The sequence below is a fragment of the Lissotriton helveticus genome, chromosome 8 (genome assembly GCF_964261635.1).
Source record: "Lissotriton helveticus chromosome 8, aLisHel1.1, whole genome shotgun sequence".
Lineage (NCBI taxonomy): Eukaryota > Metazoa > Chordata > Amphibia > Caudata > Salamandridae > Lissotriton > Lissotriton helveticus.
Window position 1 is genome coordinate 53,043,579 of NC_136069.1, and position 17,664 is coordinate 53,061,242.

General features: G+C 52.7%; 1 protein-coding gene across 1 annotated transcript in view; it reads right to left on the reverse strand.

Moving 5' to 3' along the window:
* IGSF3 (immunoglobulin superfamily member 3) overlaps positions 1–17,664 on the reverse strand; it is a 267,029-nt gene that overhangs the window by 14,213 nt on the left and 235,152 nt on the right. The window contains exons 8-9 of the mRNA XM_078656606.1: positions 13,738–14,145; positions 3,049–3,456 (exon numbers count right to left, since the gene is read on the reverse strand). Coding sequence (XP_078512732.1) covers positions 3,049–3,456; positions 13,738–14,145 — 816 coding nt within the window. The remainder of the gene's footprint in view (positions 1–3,048; positions 3,457–13,737; positions 14,146–17,664) is intronic.

Genomic DNA, 17,664 nt, shown 5'->3' on the forward strand with positions numbered 1-17,664 from the left:
TACTAGGGGCAGCAGTGCAAGCTTCACTCACACGCAGACCCGGAGGCAGCAGAGCAGGCTTTCCTCAGACACGGCAGGCGTGGCACTAGGGGCAGCATCGCAAGTTTCACTCACACAGACCAGCAGGCAGCAGAGCAGGCTTTCCTCAGACACAGCAGGTGCGGCACTGGGCGCAGCAGTGCAAGCTTCACTCACAGACCGGGAGGCAGCTGGGCAGGCTTTCCTCAGACACAGCAGGTGCGGTACTAGGGGCAGCAGTGCAAGCTTCACTCACACACAGACCAGGAGGCAGCAGAGCAGGCTTTCCTCAGACACAGCAGGTGCGGTACTAGGGGCAGCAGTGCAAGCTTCCCTCACACACAGACCAGAAGGCAGCAGAGCAGGCTTTCCTCAGACACAGCAGGTGTGGCACTAGGGGCAGCAGTGCAAGTTTCACTCACACACAGACCAGGAGGCAGCAGAGCAGGCTTCAGACACAGCAGGCGTGGCACTGGGTGCAGCAGCGCAAGTTTCACTCACACAGACCGGGAGGCAGCAGGGCAGGCTTTCCTCAGACACAGTAGGTGTGCCACTAGGGTCAGCAGTGCAAGCTTCACTCACACACAGACCAGGAGGCAGCAGAGCAGGCTTTCCTCATACACAGCAGGTGCGGTACTAGGGGCAGCAGTGCAAGCTTCAATCACACACAGACCAGGAGGCAGCAGAGCAGGCTTTCCTCGGACACAGCAGGTGCGGTACTAGGGGCAGCAGTGCAAGCTTCAATCACACACAGACCGGGAGCAGAGCAGGCTTTCCTCAGACACAGGAGGTGTGGCACTAGGGGCAGCAGTGCAAGCTTCACTCACACGCAGACCCGGAGGCAGCAGAGCAGGCTTTCCTCAGACACGGCAGGCGTGGCACTAGGGGCAGCAGCGCAAGCTTCACTCAAACACACAGACCGGGAGGCAGCAGAGCAGGCTTTCCTCAGACACAGAAGGTGTGGCACTAGGGGCAGCAGCGCAAGCTTTACTCACACACAGACCGGGAGGCAGCAGAGCAGGCTTTCCTCAGACACAGCAGGTGCGGTACTAGGGGCAGCAGTGCAAGCTTCACTCACACGCAGACCCGGAGGCAGCAGAGCAGGCTTTCCTCAGACACGGCAGGCGTGGCACTAGGGGCAGCATCGCAAGTTTCACTCACACAGACCAGCAGGCAGCAGAGCAGGCTTTCCTCAGACACAGCAGGTGCGGCACTGGGCGCAGCAGTGCAAGCTTCACTCACAGACCGGGAGGCAGCTGGGCAGGCTTTCCTCAGACACAGCAGGTGCGGTACTAGGGGCAGCAGTGCAAGCTTCACTCACACACAGACCAGGAGGCAGCAGAGCAGGCTTTCCTCAGACACAGTAGGTGTGCCACTAGGGGCAGCAGTGCAAGCTTCACTCACACACAGACCAGGAGGCAGCAGAGCAGGCTTTCCTCAGACACAGCAGGTGCGGTACTAGAGGCAGCAGCGCAAGTTTCACTCACACAGACCAGGAGGCAGCAGAGCAGGCTTTCCTCAGACACAGGAGGTGTGGCACTAGGGGCAGCAGCGCAAGCTTCACTCACACACAGACCGGGAGGCAGCAGAGCCGGCTTTCCTCAGACACAGCAGGTGCGGTACTAGTGGCAGCAGTGCAAGCTTCACTCACACGCAGACCCAGAGGCAGCAGAGCAGGCTTTCCTCAGACACGGCAGGCGTGGCACTAGGGGCAGCAGCGCAAGTTTCACTCACACAGACCAGGAGGCAGCAGGGCATGCTTTCCTCAGCCCTGGCAGGTGTGGCACTAGGGGCAGCCGTGCAAGCTTCACTCACACACAGACAGGGAGGCAGCAGGGCAGGCTTTCCTCAGCCCTGGCAGGTGTGGCACTAGGGGCAGCCGTGCAAGCTTCACTCACACACAGACCGGGAGGCAGCAGAGCAAGGTTCACTCACACACAGACCGGGAGGCAGCAGAGCAGGCTTTCCTCAGACACAGCAGGAGTGGCACTAGAGGCAGCAGTGCTAGCTTCACTCACACACAGACCAGGAGGCAGCAGAGCAGGCTTTCCTCGGACACAGCAGGCGTGGCACTAGGGGCAGCAGCGCAAGTTTCACTCACACAGACCAGGAGGCAGCAGGGCAGGCTCCCTCAGCCATGGCAGGTGTGGTACTAGGGGCAGCAGTGCAAGCTTCACTCACACACAGACCGGGAGGCAGCAGAGCAGGTTCCCTCAGACACAGCAGGTGCGGCACTAGGGGCAGCAGTGCAAGCTTCACTCACACACAGACCAAGAGGCAGCAGGGCAGGCTTACCAAAGACACAGGAGGTGCGGCACTAGGGGCAGCAGTGCAAGCTTCACTCTCACACAGACCGGGAGGCAGCAGGGCAGCAGGCCCGGATTGGCCATTGCGGGCACCGGGCAATTCCCCGGTCGGCCGCAAGGGTGGGGGCCGTTTTTGTGACAGGGCCGTTTTTGCAGCTATCGGCCCTGTAACAAATGCGGCGGAAAAGCGGCCCTGGTAAAGAGCTTGGTGGCATCCCCCCTCCCCCAGGGGGAGGAGGGGGGGCCGGCCGAGCACTTTGCCAGGGCCGGTTTTGGTTCCCAGTATGGCCCTGCAGGGCAGGCTTTCCTCAGAAACAGCAGGAGCGGCACTAGGGGCAGCAGTGCAAGTTTCACTCACACACAGACGGGGAGCAGTGCAAGCTTCACTCACACACCCCGGGGGCAGCAGAGCAGGCTTTCCTTAGCCATGACATGTGTGGCACTAGGGCAGCAGTGCAAGCTTCACTCACACGCAAAACGGGAGCAGAGCAGGCTTTCCTAATACACACAGGTGCAGCACTAGGGCGAGTACGATTCTTGGCCTAGGTCAGTCAAGCCTCCTGTAAAGGTTAGAGACTGAGAAAGGAGCACTCATTTTTCATTCCCTCTCCTCTTAGAGATGCTTGTTTTCAGAGAGCCCACACAATCCCTGAGCTCGCTCTGCAGCTGCCATGATGAGCACACATTAAAAACGCACCCACCTTATATCCCTAACGCCTCTCACCTGGGAGCTGCACGTTGACCACGGTGAGCCCAGACACGTCCTCCGCCCGCTTGTACCACTCGTTGTTGGCGTTGAGCAGCCACTCCTCGGCGCGGCAGTTGTAGACCCCACTGTCCTGCAGCTCCGCCTGCTGGATGGCGAGGCGGTACAGGCCGGGGGCGGGGCTCTCCAGCTGCAGCCGCTGGGCCAGGTCCCCTTCCATAGCGCCCTCTCCGTAGCGCAGCGTTGCCTCGCGGGTCAGCTGCAGCACGCTCTGCTTCTCGGGCTGTCCCGCCTTCCACACGTACCAGCCCACCGCGATCCGCGACTGGGCGCTCGTGCGGTTGGTGACGGTGCACTCCATGGACACCCGCTCGCTCTCTAGGACCGAGATGTTTCGCTGCAGCTGGCTCATCTGCAGGTTGTTATCTATGAGACAGACAGAGACAGAGAGAGACAGAGAGAGAGAGATGAGGCCATTGAAACCAGGGAGGCGCCTGGCTGTGGTACCCACAATCTTCCCACCACATCCGGCGCCCAGACCATCAGATCGGTGGCGGTGCCTCATTAGACGAATTAATCGGAGATAAGTCCGGATCAGTGGAAAGCCCCGCAGCATCCGGGGCTTAATTAAAGAGCCGGTCAATGACCGGTCAGCGGAAGGAAAAATCAAAGAGGCGGTATCCATCCCTAAAGAGGGCCGGAGCGGATTACTGCCAGGCCTATCTGAGCAGCTAGAGCAGGGAGGTAATCGTTAAAGGGAACGGGGGTTTTGTCAGAAGGGTACGTGTGGTGGTGTGTGAATTAATGTGTGAGGCAAGCAGACACACGGAGGAGAGGGGGTGAAATGCATATATATAGGGAGAGGAAGTACGTATGGGTGTAGACCATGCGATGCAAGTGTCTTTGCCAGTATGCATGCCCCTGGGTGTCTGAGCGTGTGAATTGAAACCCTGCACTTGGATGTGTGCTGCAGGTATGGGATTTCTGAAGGTGTTTTAAAACTGTGTGTTGGGTGTATTGCATGTGGGTGCATGTCCATGGGTGTCTGGTATGCTGGGAGTCAGGAGGAATTGAGCAGTGTACAGTGAATGCCCATGTGGGAGAGAATAAATGTGTGAGGTATTGGGTGGTGTGATGTGAATGCCCATGCAGTAGTGTATAAAGGTGTGAGGGTTTTGGATGCTATGAACGTTCCTGTGAAAGAGTACAAATGTGTGAGGGTTTTGGATCCTGTGATGTGAATACCCATGCAGTAGTGTATAAAGGTGTGAGGGTTTTGGATGCTATGAACGTTCCTGTGAAAGAGTACAAATGTGTGAGGATTTTGGATCCTGTGATGTGAATGCCCATGCGGTAGTGTATAAAGGTATGAGGGTTTTGGATCCTGTGATGTGAATACCAATGCAGTAGTGTATAAAGGTATGAGGGTTTTGGAAGAAATGAACGTTCCTGTGAAAGAGTACAAATGTGTGAGGGTTTTGGATCCTGTGATGTGAATGCCCATGCGGTAGTGTATAAATGTATGAGGGTTTTGGATGCTATGAACATTCCTAGCGCCTAAGAAAGTGACAGGGTTCGCAGCGCTCTGCCCGCCCTGCCTTGAGGAAGTGAAGGGTTCGCAGCGCTCTGTCTGCCTTGAGGAAGTGAAGGGTTCGCAGCGCTCTGTCTGCCTTGAGAAAGTGAAAGGGTTCGCAGCGCTCTGCCCGCCCTGCCTTGAGGAAGTGAAGGGTTCGCAGCGCTCTGTCTGCCTTGAGGAAGTGAAGGGTTCGCAGCGCTCTGTCTGCCTTGAGGAAGTGAAGGGTTCGCAGCGCTCTGTCTGCCTTGAGGAAGTGATGGGTTCGCAGCGCTCGGTCTGCCTTGTCTGCCTTGAGGAAGTGAAGGGTTCGCAGCGCTCTGTCTGCCTTGAGGAAGTGAAGGGTTCGCAGCGCTCTGTCTGCCTTGAGGAAGTGAAGGGTTCGCAGCGCTCTGTCTGCCTTGAGGAAGTGAAGGGTTCACAGCGCTCTGTCTGCCTTGAGGAAGTGAAGGGTTCACAGCGCTCTGCCCACCCTGCCTTGAGGAAGTGAAGGGTTCGCAGCGCTCTGTCAGCCTTGAGGAAGTGAAGGGTTCACAGCGCTCTGTCTGCCTTGAGGAAGTGAAGGGTTCACAGCGCTCTGCCTGCCTTGAGGAAGTGAAGGGTTCACAGCGCTCTGCCTGCCTTGAGGAAGTGAAGGGTTCACAGCGCTCTGCCCGCCCTGCCTTGAGGAAGTGAAGGGTTCACAGCGCTCTGCCTGCCCTGCCTTGAGGAAGTGAAGGGTTCACAGCGCTCTGCCTGCCCTGCCTTGAGGAAGTGAAGGGTTCACAGCGCTCTGCCTGCCCTGCCTTGAGGAAGTGAAGGGTTCACAGCGCTCTGTCTGCCTTGAGGAAGTGAAGGGTTCACAGCGCTCTGCCTGCCCTGCCTTGAGGAAGTGAAGGGTTCACAGCGCTCTGTCTGCCTTGAGGAAATGAAGGGTTCACAGCGCTCTGCCTGCCCTGCCTTGAGGAAGTGAAGGGTTCACAGCGCTCTGCCTGCCCTGCCTTGAGGAAGTGAAGGGTTCACAGCGCTCTGTCTGCCTTGAGGAAGTGAAGGGTTCACAGCGCTCTGCCTGCCCTGTCTTGAGGAAGTGAAGGGTTCACAGCGCTCTGCCCGCCCTGCCTTGAGGAAGTGAAGGGTTCACAGCGCTCTGTCTGCATTGAGGAAATGAAGGGTTCACAGCGCTCTGCCTGCCCTGCCTTGAGGAAGTGAAGGGTTCACAGCGCTCTGCCTGCCCTGCCTTGAGGAAGTGAAGGGTTCACAGCGCTCTGTCTGCCTTGAGGAAGTGAAGGGTTCACAGCGCTCTGCCTGCCCTGTCTTGAGGAAGTGAAGGGTTCACAGCGCTCTGCCCGCCCTGTCTTGAGGAAGTGAAGGGTTCGCAGCGCTCTGCCTGCCCTGCCTTGAGGAAGTGAAGGGTTCACAGCGCTCTGTCTGACTTGAGGAAGTGAAGGGTTCACAGCGCTCTGCCTGCTCTGCCTTGAGGAAGTGAAGGGTTCACAGCGCTCTGCCCGCCCTGTCTTGAGGAAGTGAAGGGTTCGCAGCGCTCTGCCTGCCCTGCCTTGAGGAAGTGAAGGGTTCACAGCGCTCTGTCTGACTTGAGGAAGTGAAGGGTTCACAGCGCTCTGCCTGCCCTGCCTTGAGGAAGTGAAGGGTTCACAGCGCTCTGCCCGCCCTGTCTTGAGGAAGTGAAGGGTTCACAGCGCTCTGTCTGCCTTGAGGAAGTGAAGGGTTCACAGCGCTCTGCCTGCCCTGTCTTGAGGAAGTGAAGGGTTCACAGCGCTCTGCCCGCCCTGTCTTGAGGAAGTGAAGGGTTCGCAGCGCTCTGTCTGCCTTGAGGAAGTGAAGGGTTCACAGCGCTCTGTCTGCCTTGAGGAAGTGAAGGGTTCACAGCGCTCTGTCTGCCTTGAGGAAGTGAAGGGTTCACAGCGCTCTGCCTGCCCTGCCTTGAGGAAGTGAAGGGTTCACAGCGCTCTGCCTGCCCTGCCTTGAGGAAGTGAAGGGTTCACAGCGCTCTGTCTGCCTTGAGGAAGTGAAGGGTTCACAGCGCTCTGTCTGCCTTGAGGAAATGAAGGGTTCACAGCGCTCTGCCTGCCCTGCCTTGAGGAAGTGAAGGGTTCACAGCGCTCTGTCTGCCTTGAGGAAGTGAAGGGTTCACAGCGCTCTGTCTGCCTTGAGGAAATGAAGGGTTCACAGCGCTCTGCCTGCCCTGCCTTGAGGAAGTGAAGGGTTCACAGCGCTCTGCCTGCCCTGCCTTGAGGAAGTGAAGGGTTCACAGCGCTCTGCCCGCCCTGCCTTGAGGAAGTGAAGGGTTCACAGCGCTCTGCCCGCCCTGTCTTGAGGAAGTGAAGGGTTCGCAGCGCTCTGCCTGTCCTGCCTTGAGGAAGTGAAGGGTTCACAGCGCTCTGTCTGACTTGAGGAAGTGAAGGGTTCACAGCGCTCTGCCTGCCCTGCCTTGAGGAAGTGAAGGGTTCACAGCGCTCTGTCTGCCTTAAGGAAGTGAAGGGTTCACAGCGCTCTGTCTGCCTTGAGGAAATGAAGGGTTCACAGCGCTCTGCCTGCCCTGCCTTGAGGAAGTGAAGGGTTCACAGCGCTCTGTCTGCCTTGAGGAAGTGAAGGGTTCACAGCGCTCTGTCTGCCTTGAGGAAATGAAGGGTTCACAGCGCTCTGCCTGCCCTGCCTTGAGGAAGTGAAGGGTTCACAGCGCTCTGCCTGCCCTGCCTTGAGGAAGTGAAGGGTTCACAGCGCTCTGCCCGCCCTGCCTTGAGGAAGTGAAGGGTTCACAGCGCTCTGCCCGCCCTGTCTTGAGGAAGTGAAGGGTTCGCAGCGCTCTGCCTGTCCTGCCTTGAGGAAGTGAAGGGTTCACAGCGCTCTGTCTGACTTGAGGAAGTGAAGGGTTCACAGCGCTCTGCCTGCCCTGCCTTGAGGAAGTGAAGGGTTCACAGCGCTCTGTCTGCCTTAAGGAAGTGAAGGGTTCACAGCGCTCTGTCTGCCTTGAGGAAGTGAAGGGTTCACAGCGCTCTGTCCGCTCTGTCTCACCAGTCGTGGGTGTGTCTGCCCTGCCAGCCCCCTCCACACTCCCTCACCTCTCCCGGCGGGCCCGGCAGCTGCTCCCGGCTCTGCTGTCAATCACCGGAGCATCTCTCGGAGGGAGTGGCGCTGGTTCTGGCAGAGCGTTCACTTTTCCGGGTTGGATTTGATTACCTCGAGCTCTCGTGTTCTCGCTCAGGGGTTGTATGGAAGGAGACCTCTTTTCAACCCTCAGAAAGGCAGCCCCAGGGCTCCAGCAAGACTCACATCCAGGGGACCCTTCACCCTTGACCTCTGAGTGCACTCTGTGTGACAGTCACTGATGCAAGTCATTTCAGCTCACACAGGTACAGTCTGACACTATGACAAGTGCAAGACACTACCTCAACCCGCGTCAGAGGCCCTACAACCCCAGGCCTCAGCATAGACTCTGTTTACACCCCACAGGTACAGTCTGACACTATGACAAGTGCAAGGCACTACCATAGCCCGCGTCAGAGGCCCTACAACCCCAGGCCTCAGCATAGACTCTGTTTACACCCCACAGGTGCAGTCTGACACTATGACAAGTGCAAGGCACTACAACCCGCGTCAGAGGCCCTACAACCCCAGGCCTCAGCATGGACTCTGCTTACACCCCACAGGTGCAGTCTGACACTATGACAAGTGCAAGACACTACAACCCCTCGTCAGAGGCCCTACAACCTCAGGCCTCAGCATGGACTCTGTTTACACCCCACAGGTGCAGTCTGACACTATGACAAGTGCAAGGCACTACAACCCGCGTCAGAGGCCCTACAACCCCAGGCCTCTGCATGGACTCTGTTTACACCCCACAGGTACAGTCTGACACTATGACAAGTGCAAGGCACTACCATAGCCATCGTCAGAGGCCCTACAACCCCAGGCCTCGGCATGGACTCTGTTTACACCCCACAGGTACAGTCTGACACTATGACAAGTGCAAGGCACTACCTCGACCCCGTCAGAGGCCCTACAACCCCAGGCCTCTGCATGGACGCTGCTTACACCCCACAGGTACAGTCTGACACTATGACAAGTGCAAGACACTACAACCCCTCGTCAGAGGCCCTACAACCCCAGGCCTCAGCATGGACTCTGCTTACACCCCACAGGTGCAGTCTGACACTATGACAAGTGCAAGGCACTACCTCAACCCGCGTCAGAGGCCCTACAACCCCAGGCCTCAGAATGGACTCTGCTTACACCCCACAGGTGCAGTCTGACACTATGACAAGTGCAAGACACTACAACCCCTCGTCAGAGGCCCTACAACCCCAGACCTCTACATGGACTCTGCTTACACCCCACAGGTACAGTCTGACACTATGACAAGTGCAAGACACTACAACCCCTCGTCAGAGGCCCTACAACCCCAGACCTCAGCATGGACGCTGCTTACACCCCACAGGTACAGTCTGACACTATGACAAGTGCAAGACACTACAACCCCTCGTCAGAGGCCCTACAACCCCAGGCCTCAGCATGGACTCTGCTTACACCCCACAGGTACAGTCTGACACTACGACAAGTGCAAGGCACTACCATAGCCCGCGTCAGAGGCCCTACAACCCCAGGCCTCAGCATAGACTCTGTTTACACCCCACAGGTGCAGTCTGACACTATGACAAGTGCAAGGCACTACAACCCGCGTCAGAGGCCCTACAACCCCAGACCTCAGCATGGACTCTGTTTACACCCCACAGGTGCAGTCTGACACTATGACAAGTGCAAGGCACTACCTCAACCCGCGTCAGAGGCCCTACAACCCCAGGCCTCAGAATGGACTCTGCTTACACCCCACAGGTGCAGTCTGACACTATGACAAGTGCAAGACACTACAACCCCTCGTCAGAGGCCCTACAACCCCAGACCTCTACATGGACTCTGCTTACACCCCACAGGTACAGTCTGACACTATGACAAGTGCAAGACACTACAACCCCTCGTCAGAGGCCCTACAACCCCAGGCCTCAGCATGGACTCTGCTTACACCCCACAGGTGCAGTCTGACACTATGACAAGTGCAAGACACTACAACCCCTCGTCAGAGGCCCTACAACCTCAGGCCTCAGCATGGACTCTGTTTACACCCCACAGGTGCAGTCTGACACTATGACAAGTGCAAGGCACTACAACCCCTCGTCAGAGGCCCTACAACCCCAGGCCTCAGCATGGACTCTGCTTACACCCCACAGGTACAGTCTGACACTACGACAAGTGCAAGACACTACAACCCCTCGTCAGAGGCCCTACAACCTCAGGCCTCAGCATGGACTCTGTTTACACCCCACAGGTGCAGTCTGACACTATGACAAGTGCAAGGCACTACAACCCCTCGTCAGAGGCCCTACAACCCCAGACCTCAGCATGGACTCTGCTTACACCCCACAGGTACAGTCTGACACTACGACAAGTGTAAGGCACTACCATAGCCATCGTCAGAGGCCCTACAACCCCAGGCCTCGGCATGGACTCTGTTTACACCCCACAGGTACAGTCTGACACTATGACAAGTGCAAGGCACTACAACCCCTCGTCAGAGGCCCTACAACCCCAGGCCTCAGCATGGACTCTGCTTACACCCCACAGGTACAGTCTGACACTATGACAAGTGCAAGGCACTACCATAGCCCGCGTCAGAGGCCCTACAACCCCAGGCCTCAGCATAGACTCTGTTTACACCCCACAGGTGCAGTCTGACACTATGACAAGTGCAAGGCACTACAACCCGCGTCAGAGGCCCTACAACCCCAGGCCTCTGCATGGACTCTGTTTACACCCCACAGGTGCAGTCTGACACTATGACAAGTGCAAGACACTACAACCCCTCGTCAGAGGCCCTACAACCCCAGACCTCAGCATGGACGCTGCTTACACCCCACAGGTGCAGTCTGACACTATGACAAGTGCAAGGCACTACAACCCGCGTCAGAGGCCCTACAACCCCAGGCCTCGGCATGGACTCTGTTTACACCCCACAGGTACAGTCTGACACTATGACAAGTGCAAGGCACTACAACCCCTCGTCAGAGGCCCTACAACCCCAGGCCTCAGCATGGACTCTGCTTACACCCCACAGGTACAGTCTGACACTACGACAAGTGTAAGGCCCGCGTCAGAGGCCCTACAACCCCAGGCGGCTACATGTGTTACATCCACTGGTGCAAGTCACTGCAGCTCAAAGGTACTGCCTGACACCATGACAAGTGAAAGACACCTACGCATGCATACATCTAACGTATAGAAGGGATGGCATCATCACACATACAAGTCCCTGCACTCCACCGGTACAGTGTCCTGCATCTATAGGCATGGAAGGCCAGGCACCTATAGATCCACGTGTGCAAAGCCCCTCCCCTCTGTGTGTGCATGCACAGCTCCTGCACAATCACACCTACGTGTTCTACGCCTGAAGCACAAAAAGAACAGGCACCTACAAATCAACTGGGGCCTACACCGTCGTATGCACAGGGATGTGGATTTCCACAAGTACAATGTCCTGCACCTCAGGAAAACATGGCCTACTCACATACAAGTCCCTGCACCTCCATTCAGACAGTCTCCTGCATCTACAGAGAGGGTCCTGCACCTACTCCTTCCTTCAGACACTGCCCTGCACTTACTCCTTCCTTCAGACAGTGCCCTGAACTTACTCCTCCCGTCAGGCAGTGCCCTGAACTTACTCCTCCCGTCAGACAGTGTCCTGAACTTACTCCTCCCGTCAGGCAGTGCCCTGAACTTACTCCTCCCGTCAGACAGTGTCCTGAACTTACTCCTCCCGTCAGGCAGTGCCCTGAACTTACTCCTCCCGTCAGACAGTGTCCTGAACTTACTCCTCCCGTCAGGCAGTGCCCTGAACTTACTCCTCCCGTCAGACAGTGTCCTGAACTTACTCCTCCCGTCAAGCAGTGCCCTGAACTTACTCCTCCCGTCAGACAGTGTCCTGAACTTACTCCTCCCGTCAGGCAGTGCCCTGAACTTACTCCTCCCGTCAGACAGTGTCCTGAACTTACTCCTCCCGTCAGACAGTGTCCTGAACTTACTCCTCCCGTCAGACAGTGCCCTGAACTTACTCCTCCCGTCAGGCAGTGCCCTGAACTTACTCCTCCCGTCAGACAGTGTCCTGAACTTACTCCTACCTTCCGGCTGTGGGAGAAAGATGGACCTGCTCTCAACCAAAGACAACATCCAGGCACTCCTGACAAGTCCTTTCCAATCGATGGCAATAGTACGAGAAGGGACCCGGTTCGATCTTTAAATGCTTCACACTAGGGCGGTCGTTGACCAACAGGCGACCTACACCTCTTCGCCCTTAAACACCTTCCAAACTCAAAATCATCCTTGTGCCAAAACCCCTTCATTTCTTCTAAGGCTCAGCTCCTCGCCCATCCCACCTGCTCGTGTCTGACTCTCTACAGAAAGTTACTTTTAAGGAACGGAGGCTAGAAACTGTCTGAGCCTGCATGAAGGCGAGGCTGGGGGAGACAGCCAACTTCCATCCATCGAGTGGGCGCCATCTTCCAAGCAAAGGGCATTATTTATGTAAGTGTAAAAAACAAGGGAGAGACCCCACTAGCCAAGAGACAGGGAACCACAAGTAAATCCAAGAACCTCTTGATGTCTAATATCACCATGACTGATAAGACTAAAGTTTGTCACTATGGGCCATATGTATCATCATACCGTTTAGCGATTCCTAAATAGCAATTTTTAAGGAATCGCTATTTAGAAATCGCTAAACGGTATGTATGTAGGAAATCGCTTCTTTTTAGCGATTCCTTAACATTCCTAAATTGCGATTAGCAAATTGCTGATCGCAATTTTCCCATTCATTTCTATGGGCCAGGAGGCCCATAGGAATGAAGGGGATATTTGCGATTAGCAATTTGCTACTCGCAAATTGCGAATATTTTCAAGGGTGCAGGGGTGTCACAAGAACACCCTGCTGCACCCCTTAAAATTACATGTGTGGGCAAAAGGTGCACATACATGCCCTAAGGGCATGTATGAGCGTCATATGGCACCCTTGGAATTTAAATAAATTGTTTTTTTTAAAGAATTCGCAACTTACCACCAACTAGAAGTTGGTGGTAATCTGCGAATCCTTATTGGCATTTTTGCATAAATATTTCTTTAATACATTGCATTTAAGGAATCGCAAAATTTGCAATTCCTTAAGTGCAATCGCAAAATAAGGAATAGCAAAATGTGCGATTCCTTATTTTGCTGCAAAAATGTTTCATACATACCATTTAGCTAATTAGCATTCGCAAAGGCAGAAATTCTGCGAATTTCGGCCTTTGCAAATGCTAATTAGCTTGATACATATGGCCCTAAATAAATTCCCCTTGGAGTAACTTTGTTATGATGATCTGAATTGTTCACATTTCTGTCTGTCTCTCTCTAATTGTCTTTTTATTGTTTGAATCATATTATTGCATACCTCACATAAATGTTATGTTTTTAAACTATATTTTTATTGAAGTTTTATGTCTGAATAAATATGACCTTTTTTAATATTGAGTAAAGCTTCTTAGCCTTGTGTGGATTACAGTTGGTTTTGGGGGTTCATATATGGTGGTTCCATTTGAGCTGTGTGCAAGTTTGAATGTATGTGGTATATATAGCTGATTATACTCAATTAACAGAGGATCTTCAGTAGTCCCAAGAGAATCTTGTTGTTTCATTATTTATGTAAGACATCAACAACTTTTCGTGGAATTCTTTATCTTACCTCGCCGACCACCTTTCGAAAACAGATGAAGACACAGAGTTTGTATGGTCTGGTTTAGACCCTACCTGTCTCTGAAGCGCTGGGAAACCCTGTGTGGTGTAGCCTAGCACTATATAAGATCTTCTAATAATAATACCAACCAAACAAAATGCAAGCATATATCCAAGAATGGCGTAGACTTACCCGCAGCGCCGGATTTAGACTTGATAAGGCCCTAATCTATTTGAAATATGGGGCCCTTTATAAGTCCAGATATTCTATGTGACTATGTCAGTGACAAATATGATTTAATAATATTTTTTGGGGACCCCAAGAAAGTGGGGACCCCAAGCTATAGCTTGTGTAGCTTATACGTAAATCCTCAACTGCTTACCCGGCAGCTTGACGGTGACCTCGGTGAGGCCGGACACCTCCTCGGCCAGCTTATACCAGGCATTGTTGGGGCTTAGTAGCCACTCTTCCACGTGGCAGTAGTAGCTACCGCTGTCAACCAGGCTGGCCCGCTGGATGTTGAGGGTGAACAGGCCGGCGGGGGACCTCTCAAACTGCAGCCGGCCCCGGAGTCCCTCCTCCTCCGCATAGGTGCCGTACTCAAAGGCCGCGTTGTGGCCCGCCTTCAGGATCAGCTTGCCGTCGGCGTCGGAGAGCTTGTGCGCGTACCAGAGGACCGCAAAGTGCGACTCGGGGCTGGTCTGGGAGCGGACCGAGCAGCTGAGCGCGATGGGGGCGTTCTCCAGCACGGTGAGGCTGCGCTTCGACTTGCTCACCTGGAGCTTGGTGACTGGAAGGAGAAGAGGAGGAACAGGAAGGGTGAGTCTAGGGAAGATCAGCAGACAACAACAGGCAGCTCATAGCCATGCAATATTACCTCATTTGTTGACATGCACATGAAAGGGCATACACAATAAAACATAATAAATGAAAAAAAAGCAGAAAAAAAGAATCTTCAAATATTTGTTCTGAACAAATCAGAGTCCGAGAGCAGGAGAATGGATCAGCCTTGTTCTGAACTTCTGATATCAAGTATCACAGGTGATATTGTAAAATAACACAAAACATCCATTTACCAGACAGGAAAGTACACAAAGAGAAAGGAACACAGGTGAAAAATACAAAGGGTAGACTGGAACAAAGGCAGTTGAAACCCAAGAGGGCGGCGGCCCAGGTGAACGCGCATCTTTTGTTAAAAAGCACATTGTCTGATTCCATTAAAGTGAGAGTAAATAAATACCACCAGGTTTATTACAAAAGTCTCCCCTTCAACCCTCATTTTCTTCAGTTGACATGGAGACCACGTCTTGTACCCAAGCATACCCAAGCATCACAAGGGGGCGTGGACAGAGATTTCCATAAAGTAAACATTTAATCTACAAATGGAAGGTCGAGCCGGCCTTACTCTCAAAATAGACAATAGGAGAGAGTGAAACACCAAGGAGAAAGGGATTCAAGTCCTTTGTTCTTTTCACATTGAGTATAGTGCTATGATTTAGACGCGTCTTTGCATTTCTCCTTTGCGCTATCTCTGCTTTTCAGAGGATACATCCATGTTTTTTGGCACCGTCCTCTGCCCCTCCCCCCCCCAATAGTCAAGTCCTCTGTGGCAATTCGCACCTTCCTGACCATCCACTTTTACCCCCATACATAGCTCCTGCCCTTGGAGGCTCTGTGACTCTGAGAAATTCGACCTGAGCGGTAGCTTGCCAACTTATCGCTCGCAAACTTACTGTTCGCTATCGCGAGCGGGGAAAAAACACGACTGCACATCGCAAAGTGGAGTTTTCTGCACTCCGCGAGCTCTGCGGAGTGCTGAAAACTCCGCGAATGGAGCGAAGTTCACCGTCCAGGCCTACTATGCACAGCCACTGCTGTTCTGGCCACCTGCACTTTCAGGAATTCTCATGTCCCCTTTCCTCTCTAACCCCTCCCCCTCTAATATATAGTCACCCCTCAGCTTTCCTCTTGAATGCATGGGGAGGTCATATTATCTTTTGGTAAACAGTGACTGAAAGAACATGTTTGAATAATACTCCTAACTTTAGAGGAACCCAAGCAGACCAATCATATGAGCCGATTAAAGGGACTCCCTGCCTGGACAGAATCACTCCAGCTCGAAGTGTTGACATTGTCACTGGCTGAAGCAACACAAAGGGCTCTCTGATCTGTTTTCACTCCTTTTGTGACAGTATTACTTCATTATTTTGTTGTTTTTACACTTGGTAACCTTGACAGGGCCATGGTTGCAACTTATTAGCACCAGTTTGGCGCCCAAATACAGCAATAAGCAACAGAAAGGTGACCAGTCAACCTTTGCAAAGGGCCTTCTAGTGACCAGCAAGGCGTGTTGCTGCGGTTTTAGTAACTTTTGAAGCGTTTGAGCTAGAAGCAATTTGTTTGTCAAAATCTGCAGATTATGCATCAGATGATGGATTATGTGGCAAATGCGACAAATGTATAATTATGCGAAAAACACCGCAGCCGCACAATCGCATAATTCCAGTGGCCCTGCCTATACCTACACTCAAAGTGTACAGGTTGGTACTTAGAAAGCTCCCTGGGGCACCAAGGGCATACAGCTGGCATGGCAATGTCATCCCAAAAGTACATTCTAGACATTGGCAACTGTTCACCCCTTGACATAAGAGCATCTGAAACACGGTATTGTTCACTCACCTCCAATCAAAATGAATAGTTAATCAAAATAGATACGCAAAGCGACTTTATGCTACAAAATATGTCAACAAAATGTGAGTTTTTTTCCCCCCAGCACAGATAACAAGTGAAGCAGCGTCCACGTATTGTAACAGACCAGGTGTTTTAAATGAAATCAACAGGCCAATAACAATCCACATTTGAAAGGATGTGGAAAGGCCAAAGTTATTACAAAACATACATGTTGTGTTTTGTGGACTTTATAGCTACTCATTTCACACCTAGCCAGTTTTTCCTCCTCTGCTTTCAGTTTTGATGGTTCTTCGGTCAGGTTTTAGGCCAATATATTTTATATTCTGCTCGTGGTATTTTTTCGGGGTAATGAACTGCATGGCATCCTTTACCTGCTTTTTAAAGATATGTAGTTACTTTTAACACGTTTTAATCCTAATATAAGGTTTATATATACAATAAAAAAAAGCTCGCGTGTACATTGCGAGCAATGAATGTCTTAAAATGCACAAGGAGATATGAAATCATTTTTAAAAAGTAACCTTACTAAAATCTACATTTCCGAGGGGGTAGAAACGGTTTTACAAGGAGTTTCCCGTACAGTGCAATCTGCCCCCACCCTCACCCTCCCCCGCTTATATGCTGCACCAGAGCAGCCAAATATAGAAACTAAAAGGGAGTCTGGAAACCGAGTGTTATGGTGACCTTTGAACTGTTACCGTCATTTCCATAATGATGAATACAGCTGCAGAACAAGTAGGTAATTATTACAAGTTTAGAGAAGACCGAATAAAAACATTAGATCAAAGGGCGAAATCTGCATTACAACAACTATTTATGACACATTTAAGTAAGAAGAATTCCAGCCCGCCAACAATGGAAGCAGCCTGGAGCAGAACTGTTCGATCTGCAGACAAACTTACAGCCAGCAAGAAAAGAAAAGAAAAGAAAAGAAAAGAAAAGAAAAGAAAAAAAAAAAGAAAAACAAAGAAAAGAAAAGAAAAGAAAAGAACCAGAGAAACCACTGCGAGAACGGGGCACTGCAAGACACAGCAAAGACTGCACTTCTTCATGTTTATGTCAGGTGGGCGTATTGTGTGTGTGTGTGGGGGGGGGGGGGGGGGGGTGACCCCTCGTGGGAGCAGGGCTCCAGGCAGACATGACCCAGTGATGTCAGCAAGTGGGCGGACAATAAAGAGAGTTCATGTCTCCCAGTCACAGGGAACAAGCATTGTACGCTGCAAATAAATAGTTGAGTTTATTCAAGATGAGCGATCGTGTTATGTCTTTGGAACTGACCGAGCTCGGGTTCCTAACTGGTTACAAAATACCAACACACAACCACAAAGTGTGGCACTACCAAGCTTCAGCCTCAAACGTGGCACTGCGCAGGGTGGCAGCACTTATGAATTACACCTTCAGCCACAACTGAGGAGACACCAACAAGCCATCAACCACAGGCATAAGAGTGTAAGTACATCAGCAATCACAAACCATAACCATTGATAGGAAAGTGCCAGAAATCCTTCAACCACACGCATTAGGCACAGAATGGCACCACCAACCAACCTGCAAACACAAATAAAAATAAACAAGGCTCCTGCAGCAGCACCTGCGGGCCTTGGACGATAAATGTAAA